Raw genomic sequence first — 16,088 nt, forward strand, 5'->3', positions numbered from 1 at the left:
TGCATATTTATATTTGACCCAAAAAATTAGTGCTTGTTGGTAGTTTGTATTCACACGTTTCGACTTGTAAATGTAAACTTACAAGGATTATTTAAAAGAGCAACACACAAGTTTCTTGCTCGTTTTTCTTATTATGAGACAGCTTTCCGAACGAGTGGTAGTAAAAAACAAATTGTTATGACTATTCAAAAGTACTTAAATTAAGTTTATTTGAATAAATAATTTTCTATTTCTATTTCTACTATGCGAGGAATCGAACCCGAGACCATCGGTGATAAAGCGGTGTGCTAAACTGCTAGCTCATTAGGATGAATTCGCCAGGAATTAACGTTGGTTCCAAGGGGACCGCGTGGAGGTCAATCTAACATGGAACATGATCCGCAATGGGACCAATAGGGAGGAAAGGGAATGTTAATAATGTGGACTGATGTTTTTATTGCTGGCAATGTACCATATCAGGTGGTCCTCCACGCGGTTCGCCCTGGAAACCATCGTTAATTCCTGGTGAATTTACCATGATGGGCTGACCTGACTTCATACTCATCGTATCATCCTGCACTAGTGCCCCGCCAGCGCAAACTTATCAGTTATCGCTAACGCTTATCAGTTAACGCTATCGCGCAGGCGGGTACATAATTCCATTATAATCCGTTAAAAAAAAATAGGACCAAATAGTCACTATTACTGCTAAGCCCCCATTGTCATACCTCTTATGCTGTAATCCCATATGACACCTATGAACTTATGAACTCTATTCATAAGTTGCCATACCCGTAAGGTCCTAAGGATTTTAACCTTTATACCCGATAATTTTTCTGCCCATAATCTTTCAGGTAGAATCAAAAATATAACTATTCAAAAGTACAAGCACTTTTGAATAGTTATATTTTTGATTGTACCAGAAAGATTATGGGCAGAAAAATTGTAGGGTAAAATATATATATATATATATGAGTTTATTTGAATAAAGATTTTTTCTATTTCTGCTTCTTTTTCTAGACAGAGAAATTGTAGGGTAAAATATAATAGAGAGCGATAAATTATAGAGTTTATATTAGTTGATAATACTCTATAATTTCTCTGTCTAAATATAGATACAGAGAAATTATGGAGTAAAGGGGCTGTGTTTTTGTTTTGGCTGAGATATATCTCACTCCTATAAACACAGTCTACAAATCAAGCTCACAAACTAAATAATCTATTCATATTTATTAATGCAACATACTTACATTAATTAGAAATACTTCTGCAAACTCCTTAAAGAGTTTTATGCGTGAAAGTATTACGGCTAAACAACTTCTACACAAATCTATAGCTACTGTTGGAAACTTTCTCTGTATTTCATCCTAAGGGTTCGATTTTAGGGCATAGGCGTAGCGGATAGCGATTATTATTATGTACTAATATTGTAACAATAGTTGTTCATGCACGGGATTTTCATATAATGTAAGACATAGACCTATTGTTAAATATTCTACGATTTATATATTGATAAATATTATATTGAATTTATAGTGTAAAATAATTATCAGTAAGACTGTATTCATCATCTGCTTCTTCCTTATCCCATTTATTTGTGGTCGTCGTAATATGTTTTTCGCTTCCATTCATCCCTGTTCGCAGTCATCTCGTTATTTACTCCCTTTCTCACCATATCATCTTTCACACAGTCCATCCATCTCTTTTTCGGCCTTCCTCTGCCCTTATAACCATCCACATTCATATGTAACACCTTTCTTAAAATATTATCCTCGTTCCTACGCATTACATGTCCATACCATGATAGATGATTACTCTTCAACCTCTCTGACACCGGCGCCACTTTCATACTTCCTCTAATGTAAGTCGAAGTCGCGTGTAACACGTAGTAAATATATTTATTTATTTATTTGCAGAATACAATGTTACACGTAGGTCTTATAATATGAATATTCGTTCAATGTATTCAGACTGCTAACAGGCGTGCAAAATTTATACACGTTATTACTTTTATAAATTGAATTAATTTTTAAAATATTTCTAATAATTAAATTAAATTATTTATATATTAAAATATGTCAAAACTATTTTACATGTCAAAAAAATCCTTAATACTATAAAAACAATTTTCTAATAACCAATTATAAAGTCTAGATTTAAAAAGTCTAAAATTTTGCATTTTTATGTCAGTTGGTAATTTATTGTAAATTTTAATCATCATGTTGTAACTATTTTTTTCAAAGATTGCACTTCTATATATTGGTTTTAACAATCGTGTTGGGTCTCTTGGTCTAAGTAAAGGATTATTAGATTTTAGTTTATATAAAATCGCTCAGTGATATTAATGTGTCCGCTACCTAAACCGTTCCCGTAACCGCGCGTGACACGCAATAAGCCCCTTGGATTAACTAGTTAATTCCCATGACTTTTGTTAAGAAACTTCATAATAGCAATACTCAATAGTAGGGGGAACGGATTGTTGGTAATACAGACTGAAGACCCCATTGCTGGCAATGCACCATGGTAAATTGACTTCCAAATTCCTGGTGAATTTACCTCGATGAGGTAACTGACCTGACCTCATGTTTATCTTATTATCCTCCACTGGTCTTTTCTTTTATGGGTAATAACCCATAAAATCACCCATAATGGAATGGTGCACCCGTCTGCGCTAACGGTTTACGCTGACGGGGCACCAGTGGACGATGATAAGATGAGTATGAGGTCAGGTCAGTTAACCCATCGTGACAAATTCACGAAGAATTTATCACGATGGTTTCCAGGGGGAACCGCGTGGAGGTCAACCCGATGGTATATTGCTAGCAATGAGATCATCATTCCACATTACTAACAATCTCCTTTCCCCCTATCCTCCACTGGTGCCCCACCCATGTCAAATTGACTTCCACACGGTTCCCCTGGAAACCATCGTGATAAATTCCTGGTGAATTTACCTCGATGGGGTAACTGACCTGACCTCATGTTTATCTTATTATCCTCCACTGGTGCCCCACCCATGTCAAATTGACTTCCACACGGTTCCCCTGGAAACCATCGTGATAAATTCCTGGTGAATTTACCTCGATGGAGTAACTGACCTGACCTCATGTTTATCTTATTATCCTCCACTGGTGCCCCACCCATGTCAAATTAACTTCCATACGGTTCCCCTGGAAACCATCGTGATAAATTCCTGGTGAATTTACCTCGATGGGCTAACTGACCTGACCTCATGTTTATCTTATTATCCTCCACTGGTGCCCCGTCAGCGTAGACCGCAGGAGAGTGCACCATTCCTTTGTCAACCATAAAAAAAATACTCAACGGTAGGGCGAAAAGGATCGTTCGTACTACGGACTGATGACCCCATTGCTGGCAATGCACCGTGTCATGACCTCCACGCGGTTCCCCTGAAAACCATCGTGATTCCTGGTGAATTTATCTCAATGGGCTAACTGACCTGACCTCATGTTCATCTTATCATCCTGGAGCTGGAGCGCCACCAGCGTAGACCGTTAGAGAAGGGGGGTAGACCAATCCATTGACAACCATAAAAAAATACTCAATAGTAGGAGAAAAAGGAAGTGTTGGTAGGGACAGAAGAAACCATTGCAAATAAACTTGCTTTTAAAAAAAACTTCAATAGAGTTTATTGCCAGTTCTTCTCAATTGGATCTATATACATATATACTGAACTAAACGGTAGCAAAAAAATACAAAATAAAAAAAATTACGTACGTAAGCGGCTAAATAGTCCTACATGAATAAGTGATTTTTGAATTTTGTATATATAAACAACATAACATACATACATATATATATATATATATTGTAAATGTGTTAAAAAAATACGTCTGCTTTTTACCATTTTTTTAAATAGAAAACACCCAGACCGATACAATCATGAATACAAATATTTACACCGTGCGAGGAATCGAACCCGCGACCATCGGAAGTAAGGCAGTGTGGTAAACCGCGAAGCCGTCTTATATTATATTATATAGTATAGTATATATAATCCTCATTGATATTCAACAGTTGAACTTCCGCCGAGGTCGCCGGACGCCCGGACAGTTAGACTAGAAATGGACAGATATGAGTAATGGAGGTCAATCATTCTAACCGAATTCATGAGGTTCGGGGTTCTAGGCTTTTATAGAGGTGAGGTAGGTAAAGTATACTTTGAAAAAAGTCGTCTAATGGAACAAATATTTCACCTATTTATTACAACCTTTCATCTACCCTTTCAACCCCTTAGAGGGTTGTAAGGGGTTGAAAGGGTAGATGAAAGGTTGTAAAAAAGGGTTTTTTCCGCATTAAAAAGTAATCTATGTCCTCGAATTGGAAATGTAAAGTTACAATGATTATTTAAAAGAGCAACACGCAAGTTTCTTGCTCTTTCTTCTTGTGATGAGACAGCTTTCCGAAGAAGCGATAGATTAAAAGAATAATAACTATGACTATTCAAAAGTGCATAAATTAAGTTTATTTGAATAAATGATTTCTATTCTATTCTATTCTCGTGGTTTGGACTATCTGTATACCAAATTTAATTTAAATTAGTTTAGTAGTTTTGGTGTGAAAGCGAAACAGACAAAGTTACTCTGGCATTTATAATATTATTAAGGATGCGAGTCGATTGCCATTTACCATTAAGTAAACACATCAGCTTGTTTGCCATTCTATTATAGTTACATAAAAATATATAACATATAAGTATAATAAAATTACATAAAACCATAAAGAAGTAGGCTTTAGTATAATAAATAAATTCACATTTAAAAAATCGGTTACATTAAAATAACCCCTTATATTTAAATCGGTTAAAATGGCCGTTCGTGTAGAAATCTTTGAGTGAATTCTAAATTCAAATTGTGTTGAAACAGACTCCACTTCGATTTAACGACTTCGCCGGAATTCGGTGTACTAGTTCCAAATTCAAATTTAAATTCAAAGCCATCCTTATTTAAATAGACCTGTTAACAAGTTTTAAGCAATGTCATGGTTTCCGCCAGTTTTGGATAGCAAAAATCCTTAGAGAAAAATAGGCAATTAACTTTTAAAAAAAGTTTATTTTATAGTCCAAAGAAATAATGTATACTGCCATGTGTGGTTCGCCGTAATGTGTATTAAATGTAAAAGTGTTTTATTGGCCAATAAAGTTTATTATCATTATTATTATGTTAATAAATACATTGGAAAGCGGATATCCTTAGAGAAAGGCGAAGAACTTTTTAAAAAAGTTATAGTCCAAAGAATAAATCTATACTGCCATGTTAATAAACACATATAACGTAAGCATATTCGTCCATACAATTTATATCCGGATTGTCTACTTAACATAAAACGTAAAATTTCGTGAATAAAGTTATATAATATATATAACTTTAATATATGTATAACTAGATGCCCCGTGCAAAATGCTGTACCCGCGACTTCGTCCGCGTGGAATCAAACTTTATTTTTCTAAAATAAAAGTAGCCTAAGTTACTCCTTATTACATCAGCTACCTGCCAAAAAAAGTCCTGTCAACTCGGTCCAGCCATTTCAGTGACTAGCCGGAACAGACAAACAGATAGACTGACAGACAAAAATTGTAAAAAATGTTATTTTGGTGTATGTACCGTATTTATATTCATATGCATGTAGTATAAAACGGTTATTTCATTGTTACAAACAGACACTCAAATTTTTTTTATATGTATAGATAATGACCGCGTCATATTTAAGACAGATTATATATACAGATAGATATAGACAGATAATATATACAACATTATTCTGTACCTATAAGCAAAATTTTCTCGCGTACTGCCGCGGTATATTCCTAGTGGAAACAAACACAGATCCTGTTTAAATTGTCAAGATGGATACAAGAGTTGCTTTGTAAAATTTATTGTAATAACAATAAATTTAATAGAAATGGCGTTTAAGTCGTAATTGTAATTCAGCTTATCAAGATTCTGTGGCACAACGGATATGAACGAAAACCTGGTAAGTGGCACACAGAATTAGAGATTTTATTCTACGATGGCGATAAAAATGCTTACGGTCCATCTGATGGTAAATGATTACAGTAGCCTACGAACACCAGTGACAACAGGGTTGCCACATCACTTAAGAAACTTTAATATACCATTCTTGAAAAACATGGGCTGTAGTCTCTCAAGAAACCTCGGCATTCCGCAATGAAAGTTAGACTTTGTTTCTTTTACACTACAATGATGACAAACAAGCTTACGGCCCATCTGATGGTAAATGGTTACCGTAGCCTATGGACGCCTGAAACACCAGGGGTGTCACATGCGCGTTGCCGACCCTTAAGAAACCTTAATATACCCTTCTTGAAAAACCCCATGCTGTAGTCTCGTGAGAAATCCTCGGCAGGTAGTTCATTCCACAATGAAAATGTACGCGGGAGGAAGCTCTTCTGGAACCGCACTGAAAAACTATGTAAAGTTAATTTGATGTGACGATCGCAGTAGTGCAGTATATCTAGAGTTTTAATGGTCGTGGGTTCAATCAGATCAATCAACAGGTATTTTTATTCAGGAATCATTGTATCGGCTTAGGGTATATTCATGCTCTAATATTATAAATTCGCATGTATGTATGTCTGTTTGTTAATATTGTGTTATTATTATTATTAATTGATGCTAGCTAACCAGTACAAATTCATCCGGTTCATAGTTTCATTGTTTTATATCATTATAGTATTATTTGACGACCTCGTTGGTCTAGAGGTGTAGCACACCGCCTTACTTCCGATGGTCTCGGGTTCGATAACTCGCACGGCATAAACATTTGTATTCATAAGTATGATTATGTGTGTCGGTCTGGATGTTTTCTATGTATAATATATATGTATTTATGAAAAAAAATCTAACACTCACTACTAGCTATGTCACACTGTTAGGTTTACTGGTAGAAATATCTTTTAGAGATAAGTCAACAGTTGCTCACTTTGTATATAATTAAGTTTACTACTGTATTTAAAAGCGCAATAATCAATATCTATACTAATATTATAAGGCTGGAGAGTTTGTGTGTCTGTTTGTTTGAACGGGAGAAAAAATAAACAAGAACTACTGGAAAAAATATTTTTGTCTTGTATAGTTCATTTATCGAGGAAGGCTTTAAGCTATATAACATTACGCTACAACCATTAGCTGTAATGAAAAAAATGACAGTACAGAATAGACGAATTCATAGATGACAACATATCAAGTAAATAATTAGTTTATTAGCATACAACGTTATAATTTAATTTTCACATTGCTTTCTTGATTTAATTAATTGATTTTAGAAATATGAAAGCGTAGCGGTTTTTGTATTGATTGCCGCATGCATTCTTATGTAAAATGTGAATACTATAACTATCAGATGACAATTGTAAGTAGCTTTGACGTAGTCTAGTCTTTTGAGTAGTCATGCTAACTAAAATGTCCAGACTTGTAGCGGCGTGGTGGGCCGGGTCATTGGGCTCCCTAAAATATGGTCGAGCGCAGTGATGGCTGGCTCATCCGTCATACTCGTGAACGGGTGCTGCTTGTAGGGACTGGTCTGCTCTAATCACTATGACTGATTTCCTCTTATTAATTGTTTAACCAGTTGGTTATATATTCAATATTTTTTCTATTTGAGTATTTAATTGAATTAGTGCTAATTGGTGGTTTGTATTCACACACTTAAACTTAAAAATGTAAAGTAATAATAAAATTATTTAAAAGAGCAACACGTAAGTTTCTTGCTCGTTCTTCTTGTGATGAGACAGCTTTCCGAACGAGCGGTAGATTAAAAAATGTAATGACTATTCAAAAGTGCTTCAATGTAAGTTTATTTGAATAAATGATTTTCTATTCTATTCTATTCTATTACAAAATGTGGGGAAATGAAATACGCGGGTGAGCTAGTATAATGTACATAGAATACACCCAGATCCATACAAACAATCGTTCTCATAAGTATTCGATTATACTCGAGTAAAATTCTAGATTGTAAAAGAATTGATTTATATCCGTACTACCCACACTAACATGGATATGGAATGTGCGGGTGAGCTAGTATAATGTATATAGAATACACCCAGATCGATACAAACAGTCGTTCTCATAAGTTCAATTATACTCGACTAAAATCCTAGATTGAAAAAAGAATTGATTTATGTCCGTACTACCCACACTAACATGGATTAGCAATAATTTTACCGTAAATATTAAGAATGTACCTTCGTATTATTGAAGTAAACAGAAGACGAAGGTTTCCTACACGAAAATCCACTTATCGTTAGAGGAAATATCCCGCCAAAAAATAATAGGGCTCGCCATTTTGTTTATACAGTTGACAAGAGGAATATGGATATTTTTTTATGATGGATTAACATTTGATGTAGTCATACATATTTAAGTGTTTATTTGTATGGAACTGTATGGGAAACTAACTGACATGTGATGGTAAATTCAAATTCAAAATATCTTTATTCATGTAGGTCTATTACAGACTCTGTGTTTGCAATATTGACCATGGTGGTCGAGCGGTTTAACATATTATTATCACCTTTCTTCTCGCACTATACAAAACAAATAATCATAATTTTGCAATCATTTGTAACAATGAATATGGTTATTTGTATTTGGATTAACATTTGAAGTAGTGTAAAGTGTAGTCATACATATTTAAGTGTTTATTTGTATGGAACTGTATGGGAAACTAGCTGACGTGATGGTAAATTCAAATTCAAAATATCTTTATTCATGTAGATCTATTACAGACTCTCATGATATGTCAAATCTACCGTCAGTTTGGATTTCGAGATGAGAACTGATAAAAAACTCAGCTTGAATTCTTTTCAAATAAATATTGTACATGTTTACAATAATACAGATTCATTTTTAAATCCAAATTTGGGAGAATAGATACCATTAGCATATATTATTGTAATAGCAAATGGTCTAATCAGTGTTCGTAAGACGAACAGACCAGTTCTAACAAGTAGGACCCGTTCACGAGTATGACGGATGAGCCAGCCATAATTGTACTCGACAATATTAGAGGGCGCACATTGACCCGGCCCACCACGCCGCCACAAGTTTGAACGTAAATGGTAACTATCGCCTGTATCCATGAACAATGAGAAACCAGTGCTTAGTACTGGCATCTCATGGGGGGAAGGGTATTGTCAGTAATGTGGACTAATGATCACATTGCTAGCAATGTATCATGTCAGATCGACCTCCACGCGGTACCCCCTGGAAACCATCGTGATACATTCCCTGTGAATTTGTCACGTTGGGCTAACTGATCTGACTTCATGTTCATCCTGTCATCCTCCACTGGTGCCCCGCCAGCGTAAACCCTTAAGCAAGTGCACCATTCCATTATCATCCTTTAAAAAAAAAACTGGCATCTCATAGTTCTCTCATCATATTTCATTATAATTTGTTAATAACATTATATGACACGCCATCTATTACTTCATTAACAAAGGAATTTGAACAATTATTTTTAAAGTATTGAAAAATTTCGCTAAATTAATTAATGTCTCATTTTAAATATCTGTTAACTTTCGCACACATTACCATACACACCTACAAAGAGACAGTTTTCATATTGTCATAATTTTAGGTATTTATTGTAATTAAATAAATGAAACAAAGAATACAATATAAAACATAATAATATATTTAATTTATGCACTTTTTAATAGTACTAGAATGCTTATATTTATAATCGTATGTTCATTCAGAAAGCTGTCTCATCACAAGAAGAACGTTAAATTAAATAATTAAAAGGTAAAAGGTAAAGTCATAGAAGATAATAAATTATAAATAAATAATAATTACATCATACTTTCTAACCAACCAGTCTGAAATGTAATACCCTATATTAGGCTTGGACCCCATGTACAGCGTTCTTAACCGTATTCTTCGTTTAAATTAAAAAATATTAATAATATACTTAAAGATAAAAAAGATACATAATAATCTCTTATTTAGAAATTTCTCATTTTGTACAATATTGTGCATACCGTGTTCTACTTCATATCAGCCACGGTCTGAGTGAATCTGCCATGGGCAACTAATGGGCGGCTGACTAAGATATAAATCTCCGATTTCCTATGCTGAGATTTGGCTAAATTACTTGAAGCCAAAACCTTAATATATAAGATTTCACATTGTTTCTATTCAGTCTGATTATATTATTAAACTATCAACCGTTAGCTGTCAAAGTGACCTTAACGCGGGAGGGGGGGGGGGTGGAGTCGGGGGGGGAAGGGCATTGTTAGTAATGTGAACTGATGATCATACTAGCAATATACTGTTGTCTGTTGTCATCGTGATAAATTCTTCGTGAATTTGTCACGATGGGCTAACTGGCCTGACCTCATACTCATCTTATCATCCTCCACTGGTGCCCCGCTAACGTAAACCGTAAGTAGTAAGCGCAGGAGGCTGCACCATTCCATAATCACCCATAAAAAAATGTACTGTTGTAATATTTATGAGGGTAAATAAAATGTCATATATATGTGGGTGCATAAATAATAAATTCAGTCGAACTTGCATTTTAGTCACAACATGTACCATGTCAAGTTGACCTCCATGTGGTTCCCCCTGGAAACCATTGTGACAAATTCTGACTGACCTGACTTCATGATGATTTTATCATCCTCCATTGGTACCCCGCCAGCGTAAACCATTAGTGCAGGCGGGTACTCCATTCCATTAACATCCATAAAAAAATGACATTAACGCTCCATCTGTGAGACCAATTACAGGACTTCTCACGGAAGGGGTTTTGGGCCCATTGTTAGGGCCCACAGATGGGGCTGGATGGATAGTGTTAGAGTCCAATAATTGGCTCCTTCGCAGATGAGAGGTTAACTTTCGTAGCATCCCCTCCAATCGATCCCCCGTCTAATTGCAACGGGAATCGAGATTATGACGGCCTGAGCCAAGGTTCGAACCCCTAGAGGTGCCTGCAGACTAAAGTAGTACCCGTCAGGCGGGAGTTGTCCTTCAGCCGCTCCGTAAGTTCTTCCGTTGGTTTGGAGTGCTATCTGCACTCGCCTCCTATAGTCCGAATACTACTTATTAACTTACTAATACTTAATACTACTAGTGATCACACATCTTCTCTGCCCCTTGTGACCATAGATTTAACAAATACACCAAGCTCCTATAGTCCTAATAAAGTACCTATTAATAGTAGTAAAAAGTTGAAAAAATATGTAAAATTATATAAATTTATTAGAAAATCAGAAAATTTTGTGAAAAGTCATAAAAAATGTTTAAAATCAATTATAACTAGAAAGCAAAAAATTGACTTATCAAAAGAATTAAATAATTGTAAAGAAAAATTATATAATAAAGATTTAGAGATAGATGAATTGTCACAAAAAATTAAACTATTAGAGATCTCGTTGTCCGATTTATCTTTGAAATACGAATCAGCTAAGAACGAAATACATGAATATTCTGATCAATTGGATAATTTAATAAAATTAGGTTCTGAATGTTGGGCCGTAAAGGGGATGGACGAAAGGCGTGTGCATGTGGCAGAAATGCGAATATTAAGAGGGATGTGTAGGGTTGCCAGGAATGACAGAATAAAGAATATGTATATGCGAGGAAGTTTGAAAGTTGCGCCGGTTATAGAAAAGTTGCGAGGTAACAGATTGAGCTGGTATGGGCATGTTATGCGGAGGAATGAGGACCATGTCTTATGGAAAATGTATAATATGAATGTGGATGGATGTAAAGGGAGGGGACGCCCTAAGAAAAGATGGATTGTGTTAAAGATGATATGAATAAAAGAAGAGTATGTTTAGATATGACGACCGATAGAGAGCAGTGGAAGAGAATGACATACTGCGCCGACCCCAAATAATGGGATAAAGACAAGGCAATGATGAACTACAACATGGAGCGTTTTGCTTCTTAGTAGTATTATAATCTTCTGTAATAAAATGATAAGAATAAATATCGATCAGTCACTATCAATCACTGCTTACACCTGACAATAATAATCATTATTATCTGGACCTGGACATTTGAACCTGGACAACAGTGCCATCTAGTCCCAAGCTAAGCAGAGCTTATATCATTGGTACTAGATAAGTGACACAAATACTTACATTATTTTTTTAAATAGATACATAAAAAACGCTAAGACCGATACTAACAATCATACTCTTGAATAGAAATGTTTGTATTGTACCATGAATCAAACCCGCGACGATTTAAATAAGACGGTGTACCAAACCGCTAGACCAACGAGGCCATCTCACAATACTGTTAAAATTTTTGTTGGTATATACATCTGTATCGTTCCACTCAATATTTATCAAATACTTTGTTTGTACTAATTTCATGTATTAACAAATAAACATTTTCCTAATAATTATGAAGGTAAATACTGGAATTTATTCCTTTTTCGTGATTGTATGTAAGCAACGTACTAAAATATGTAAATTTGACCTATAAACGCGTCCAAATACGCCTAATTGCTGAATAAATACTTTCCTCCAATCTTTCCCGAATTAGAAACCCACTTAGTAGGGGACCTTTAATAGCTACCTAATTTTCAAACAGGAAGATGTAAAGATATTTATAAAATTAACTGTACCGACAAACGTTGTTTTACCTTAAAATAAAAATAAAATTAGGGGTTGACTACCCCTAACATTTAGGGGGATGAAAAATAGATGTTGGCCGATTCTCAGACCTACTCAATACGCTCACAAAATTTCATGAGAATCGGTCAAGCCGTTTCGGAGGAGTATGGGAACGAAAACTGTGACACGAGAATTTTATATATAAGATGTATTGATTAATGATTTAACAGTTGTTTTGAGTATATTTAAGGATTACCCATAATTATACTCAAAACAACTATTAAATCATATTTACTGAGCAAAGCCTATTACTCACTAAACGATTACTTGAATGACGAGCGTGCATGGCAATAGTTGTTCCTGCACGGGATTTTCATTTAATGTTAGACATAGACACCTATATAAATATACATTGTAAATAAACTGACTTTTAAAATAAAGCAATTCGATTAAGTTTCTTGCTAGTTTTTCTCAATTGGATCTATATACTGAACTGGACGGTAGGGAAAAAAATATAATATAAATAATTTGAAAAAAGTGAGAATTGAGTGCTTGGGAGTTTTGAAATACTAATTTTTTGTCACGTCAACGTCCTCTGTCGAGTCTATGAACTTCTAGGGGTACATAAAATACATACATACATACATAAAAATTGTGAATAAATATAGTAACGATAACAAAGGTCAATTTACACAATGCTATGTGGAGCTATGTAGAGTTTGGGTACTAAACAACTGATATCAATGCTTAAATTAATTTGTGAATACATAAAATACATAGAAAACATCCAGACCTATATACTAATCAATATAATTGTTTATACGGTGCGAAGAATCGAACCCTCGACCATCGTAAGTAGAGCTCAACCACCGAGGTTGTGAGATATTATACATATATGACGTATCTGCACACTTTCATAAATTTCAGCAATTATTATGGTTAAAGTTAATAACAATATATATTCTCGTCTATCACAAATGTTTAATCAGATTCTCATGTCAAACTCATGTACATACCAATATATATATATATATCGAATTGCATTAGGGTCGCTTGAGTATATAAAGCTGACAAACAAACTCAATTGAGTGAGTATATTTAGATGATATTGATTAAATAATTCGTCAAAATCAGTTTTTTTTAAAGAACCTACAATTGAACTATTGCTTCCTGTACCAACAAATAAGAAAACCATTTTGCAAATTCTACAATTGCTTCATTCTCTAAATTACATTGCTTATAAATACTTAATCAATCAAATCTAAATATACATATTTGTCTATGTAGGTCTATCGAGACATTATTATTATAAAAAGTCAAATATCCTCTACTTGGAACGTAGATAGAGCTGAAAAGAATTGACATAAAAACATCTTTTACTCTTTTAAAATGAGAATAAATCTATTTATAATAATAAATAATAAAACGTAAGTGTAAGGTGAATAGAGTGATTACCAGTATAAGCTATTAAATTAAAGTCACTAAACAAACAATAATTAATATGCAGCCATAACTAAAACAAAAAACTTCATTTAGCGCCATCTAGCGGCAAGTAGTTGTTTGCTCATTAGCCATGCTTTTTAATTTGTTCTGTAATACTCGTCACCTTGTTTTCTTAATAACATAAATATTTACATAAAATTAGTAGCTGTGTAAATATATGTTTAGGTTCAATGAAAAGCAAATCAATTACTTTTTATTTATTAATACAGATGTAACATTTATAATAATCTACTTTCATTATAATATCATTAGCTTTGGCAAAAACAGCAGTCATTAAAAATATCATTACAGTTATTTATCACATTACATAGGTAAATATTCGAACATATAAAAATTATAAACTATTATAGTAATCATTACATAGTACAAATCAAAGTCGCTGTCGCTGTCTGTCCGTCCCTACATAGGGAAATCTTTAATACTACCCAACGGATTTTAATGCGGTTTTTTTTTAATAGATAGAGTGATTCAAGCGGAAGGTTTACATGTATAATACCTGTACACCCGTCCGAAGCCGGAGCGAGTAGCTAGTATAGTATAAATCAAAATCGCTGTCGCTGTCTGTCCGTTCCTATGTATGCTTAAATCTTTAAAACTAATTCTACTACGGATTTTATACTTACTTACTACGGATTTTGAAGCGGTTTTTTTAATAGATAGAGTGATTCAAGAGGAAGGTTTATATGTATAATAAATGTACGAGTGTACATGTATTATACATATAAACCTTGTGCGAAGCCGGGGCGAGTAACTAGTGAATTATATGTCTTACATCGCATTCCTTATTAAATTCTCTCATTATTATAGTGACGTTTGACTACAATCATGGCTTCATCGACTACAATTCCTTTCATTTATTTTACAATAAAAAAAATATATTTAATACGTCTTATAGTTAACACTATTAACTGCCACAGTAAATTAAGTCTTTAAATAATAAACATAGAATCTATTATCAATAAATTCGGCAATTTTTGTTTTGAAAAAATGTCTTTTATTACAAAACAAAGAGAATTATTTTCTTTTTTTATCCTAAAACATCAACACTTTTGTATACTGCAGTCGTTTTTGTCACTTCAGTCGTATTTTCCGCATCTGTGTACATTGAAATTGTACTTTCAGTTGTACTATCCGAAGCTTCATTTTTGAGTGTCTCATTATCTATTAGTATATCTTCTTTATCGTCATCAAGCATTTCTCTCTCTCTCTCTGTATCAAGTTCTAATCTCGTTCTATCTCCAGGATTATGTACGTTTAATTTTTCAATAAATTCTTCTATATCCTCTTTGGAGACCATAGAGCTATTGTCGACAGTATCAAAACCAACCAGTCGTTCCTTGAGGAAGTTGCCACCGAAATTTTCGAAGATCAACTGATCGTTTTCAATGTTATCCTCGCAACACCGACGGAAGAAGAGATTCACAACTGGACGGTCTTGTATACAACTTAAAACCACAAATAGCACCAAAGTTACCAGAACACAAAACGTCAATATCCGCCACCACATTTTATTAACATACCAATATATTTAACTGTTGTATAAAACGGTTAGTTCAATTTTAAACTGTTATTGGTCGCGAGCGTTCAAATGGCCCGATGATATGGAACTAACGAGAACGTAATAAGGAAAACGCAATAAAAAATCCTATCGACGTAGCCTCCTAATGAGTCTCTGATTGTTTTGTCAGGCTTTGACGGTTCAAATTGACTGGCGATTTTTTATCGCGAGTTTAATTGGTTTAAAGATAAGTGAGTGCAGTTAAACTCGCTGTGTATATTTTTGTCAATAGATCTTTTATGGGAATGGGTAAAAAATTTACATTAAGGTTGGTTAATCTTTGGTATAAATATTAATTTATGTAATTGTTATTTCCTTTCTGTGAGAGGAACAATAGGGTTTTCATTTTTCATTCATTATGATATCAAAGGCTATACTTGAATTACCTTTCAATAAATTTAAAATTTAATTAGAGAATCTTTGTCCAGCAGT

At 34.1% G+C, this 16,088-nt stretch overlaps 1 protein-coding gene across 1 annotated transcript; it reads right to left on the reverse strand.

The window, feature by feature from the left end:
- Positions 1–15,125: 15,125 nt before the first annotated feature.
- On the reverse strand, positions 15,126–15,685 carry LOC131840798 (uncharacterized). The gene has a single exon (XM_059188995.1). It carries the CDS (start codon positions 15,603–15,605, stop codon positions 15,126–15,128), a length of 480 nt encoding a protein of 159 aa, XP_059044978.1. The 5' UTR covers positions 15,606–15,685.
- Between the last annotated feature and the right edge of the window lie 403 nt (positions 15,686–16,088).

The sequence above is a fragment of the Achroia grisella genome, unplaced genomic scaffold (assembly GCF_030625045.1).
Source record: "Achroia grisella isolate CSIRO2021 unplaced genomic scaffold, CSIRO_AGI_Agris_v1 utg149, whole genome shotgun sequence".
NCBI lineage: Eukaryota > Metazoa > Arthropoda > Insecta > Lepidoptera > Pyralidae > Achroia > Achroia grisella.

Coding starts and splice junctions, on each gene's coding strand:
- LOC131840798 (XM_059188995.1), bottom strand. CDS start 15,605: ATGTGGTGGCGGATATTGACGTTTTGTGTTCTGGTAACTTTGGTGCTA.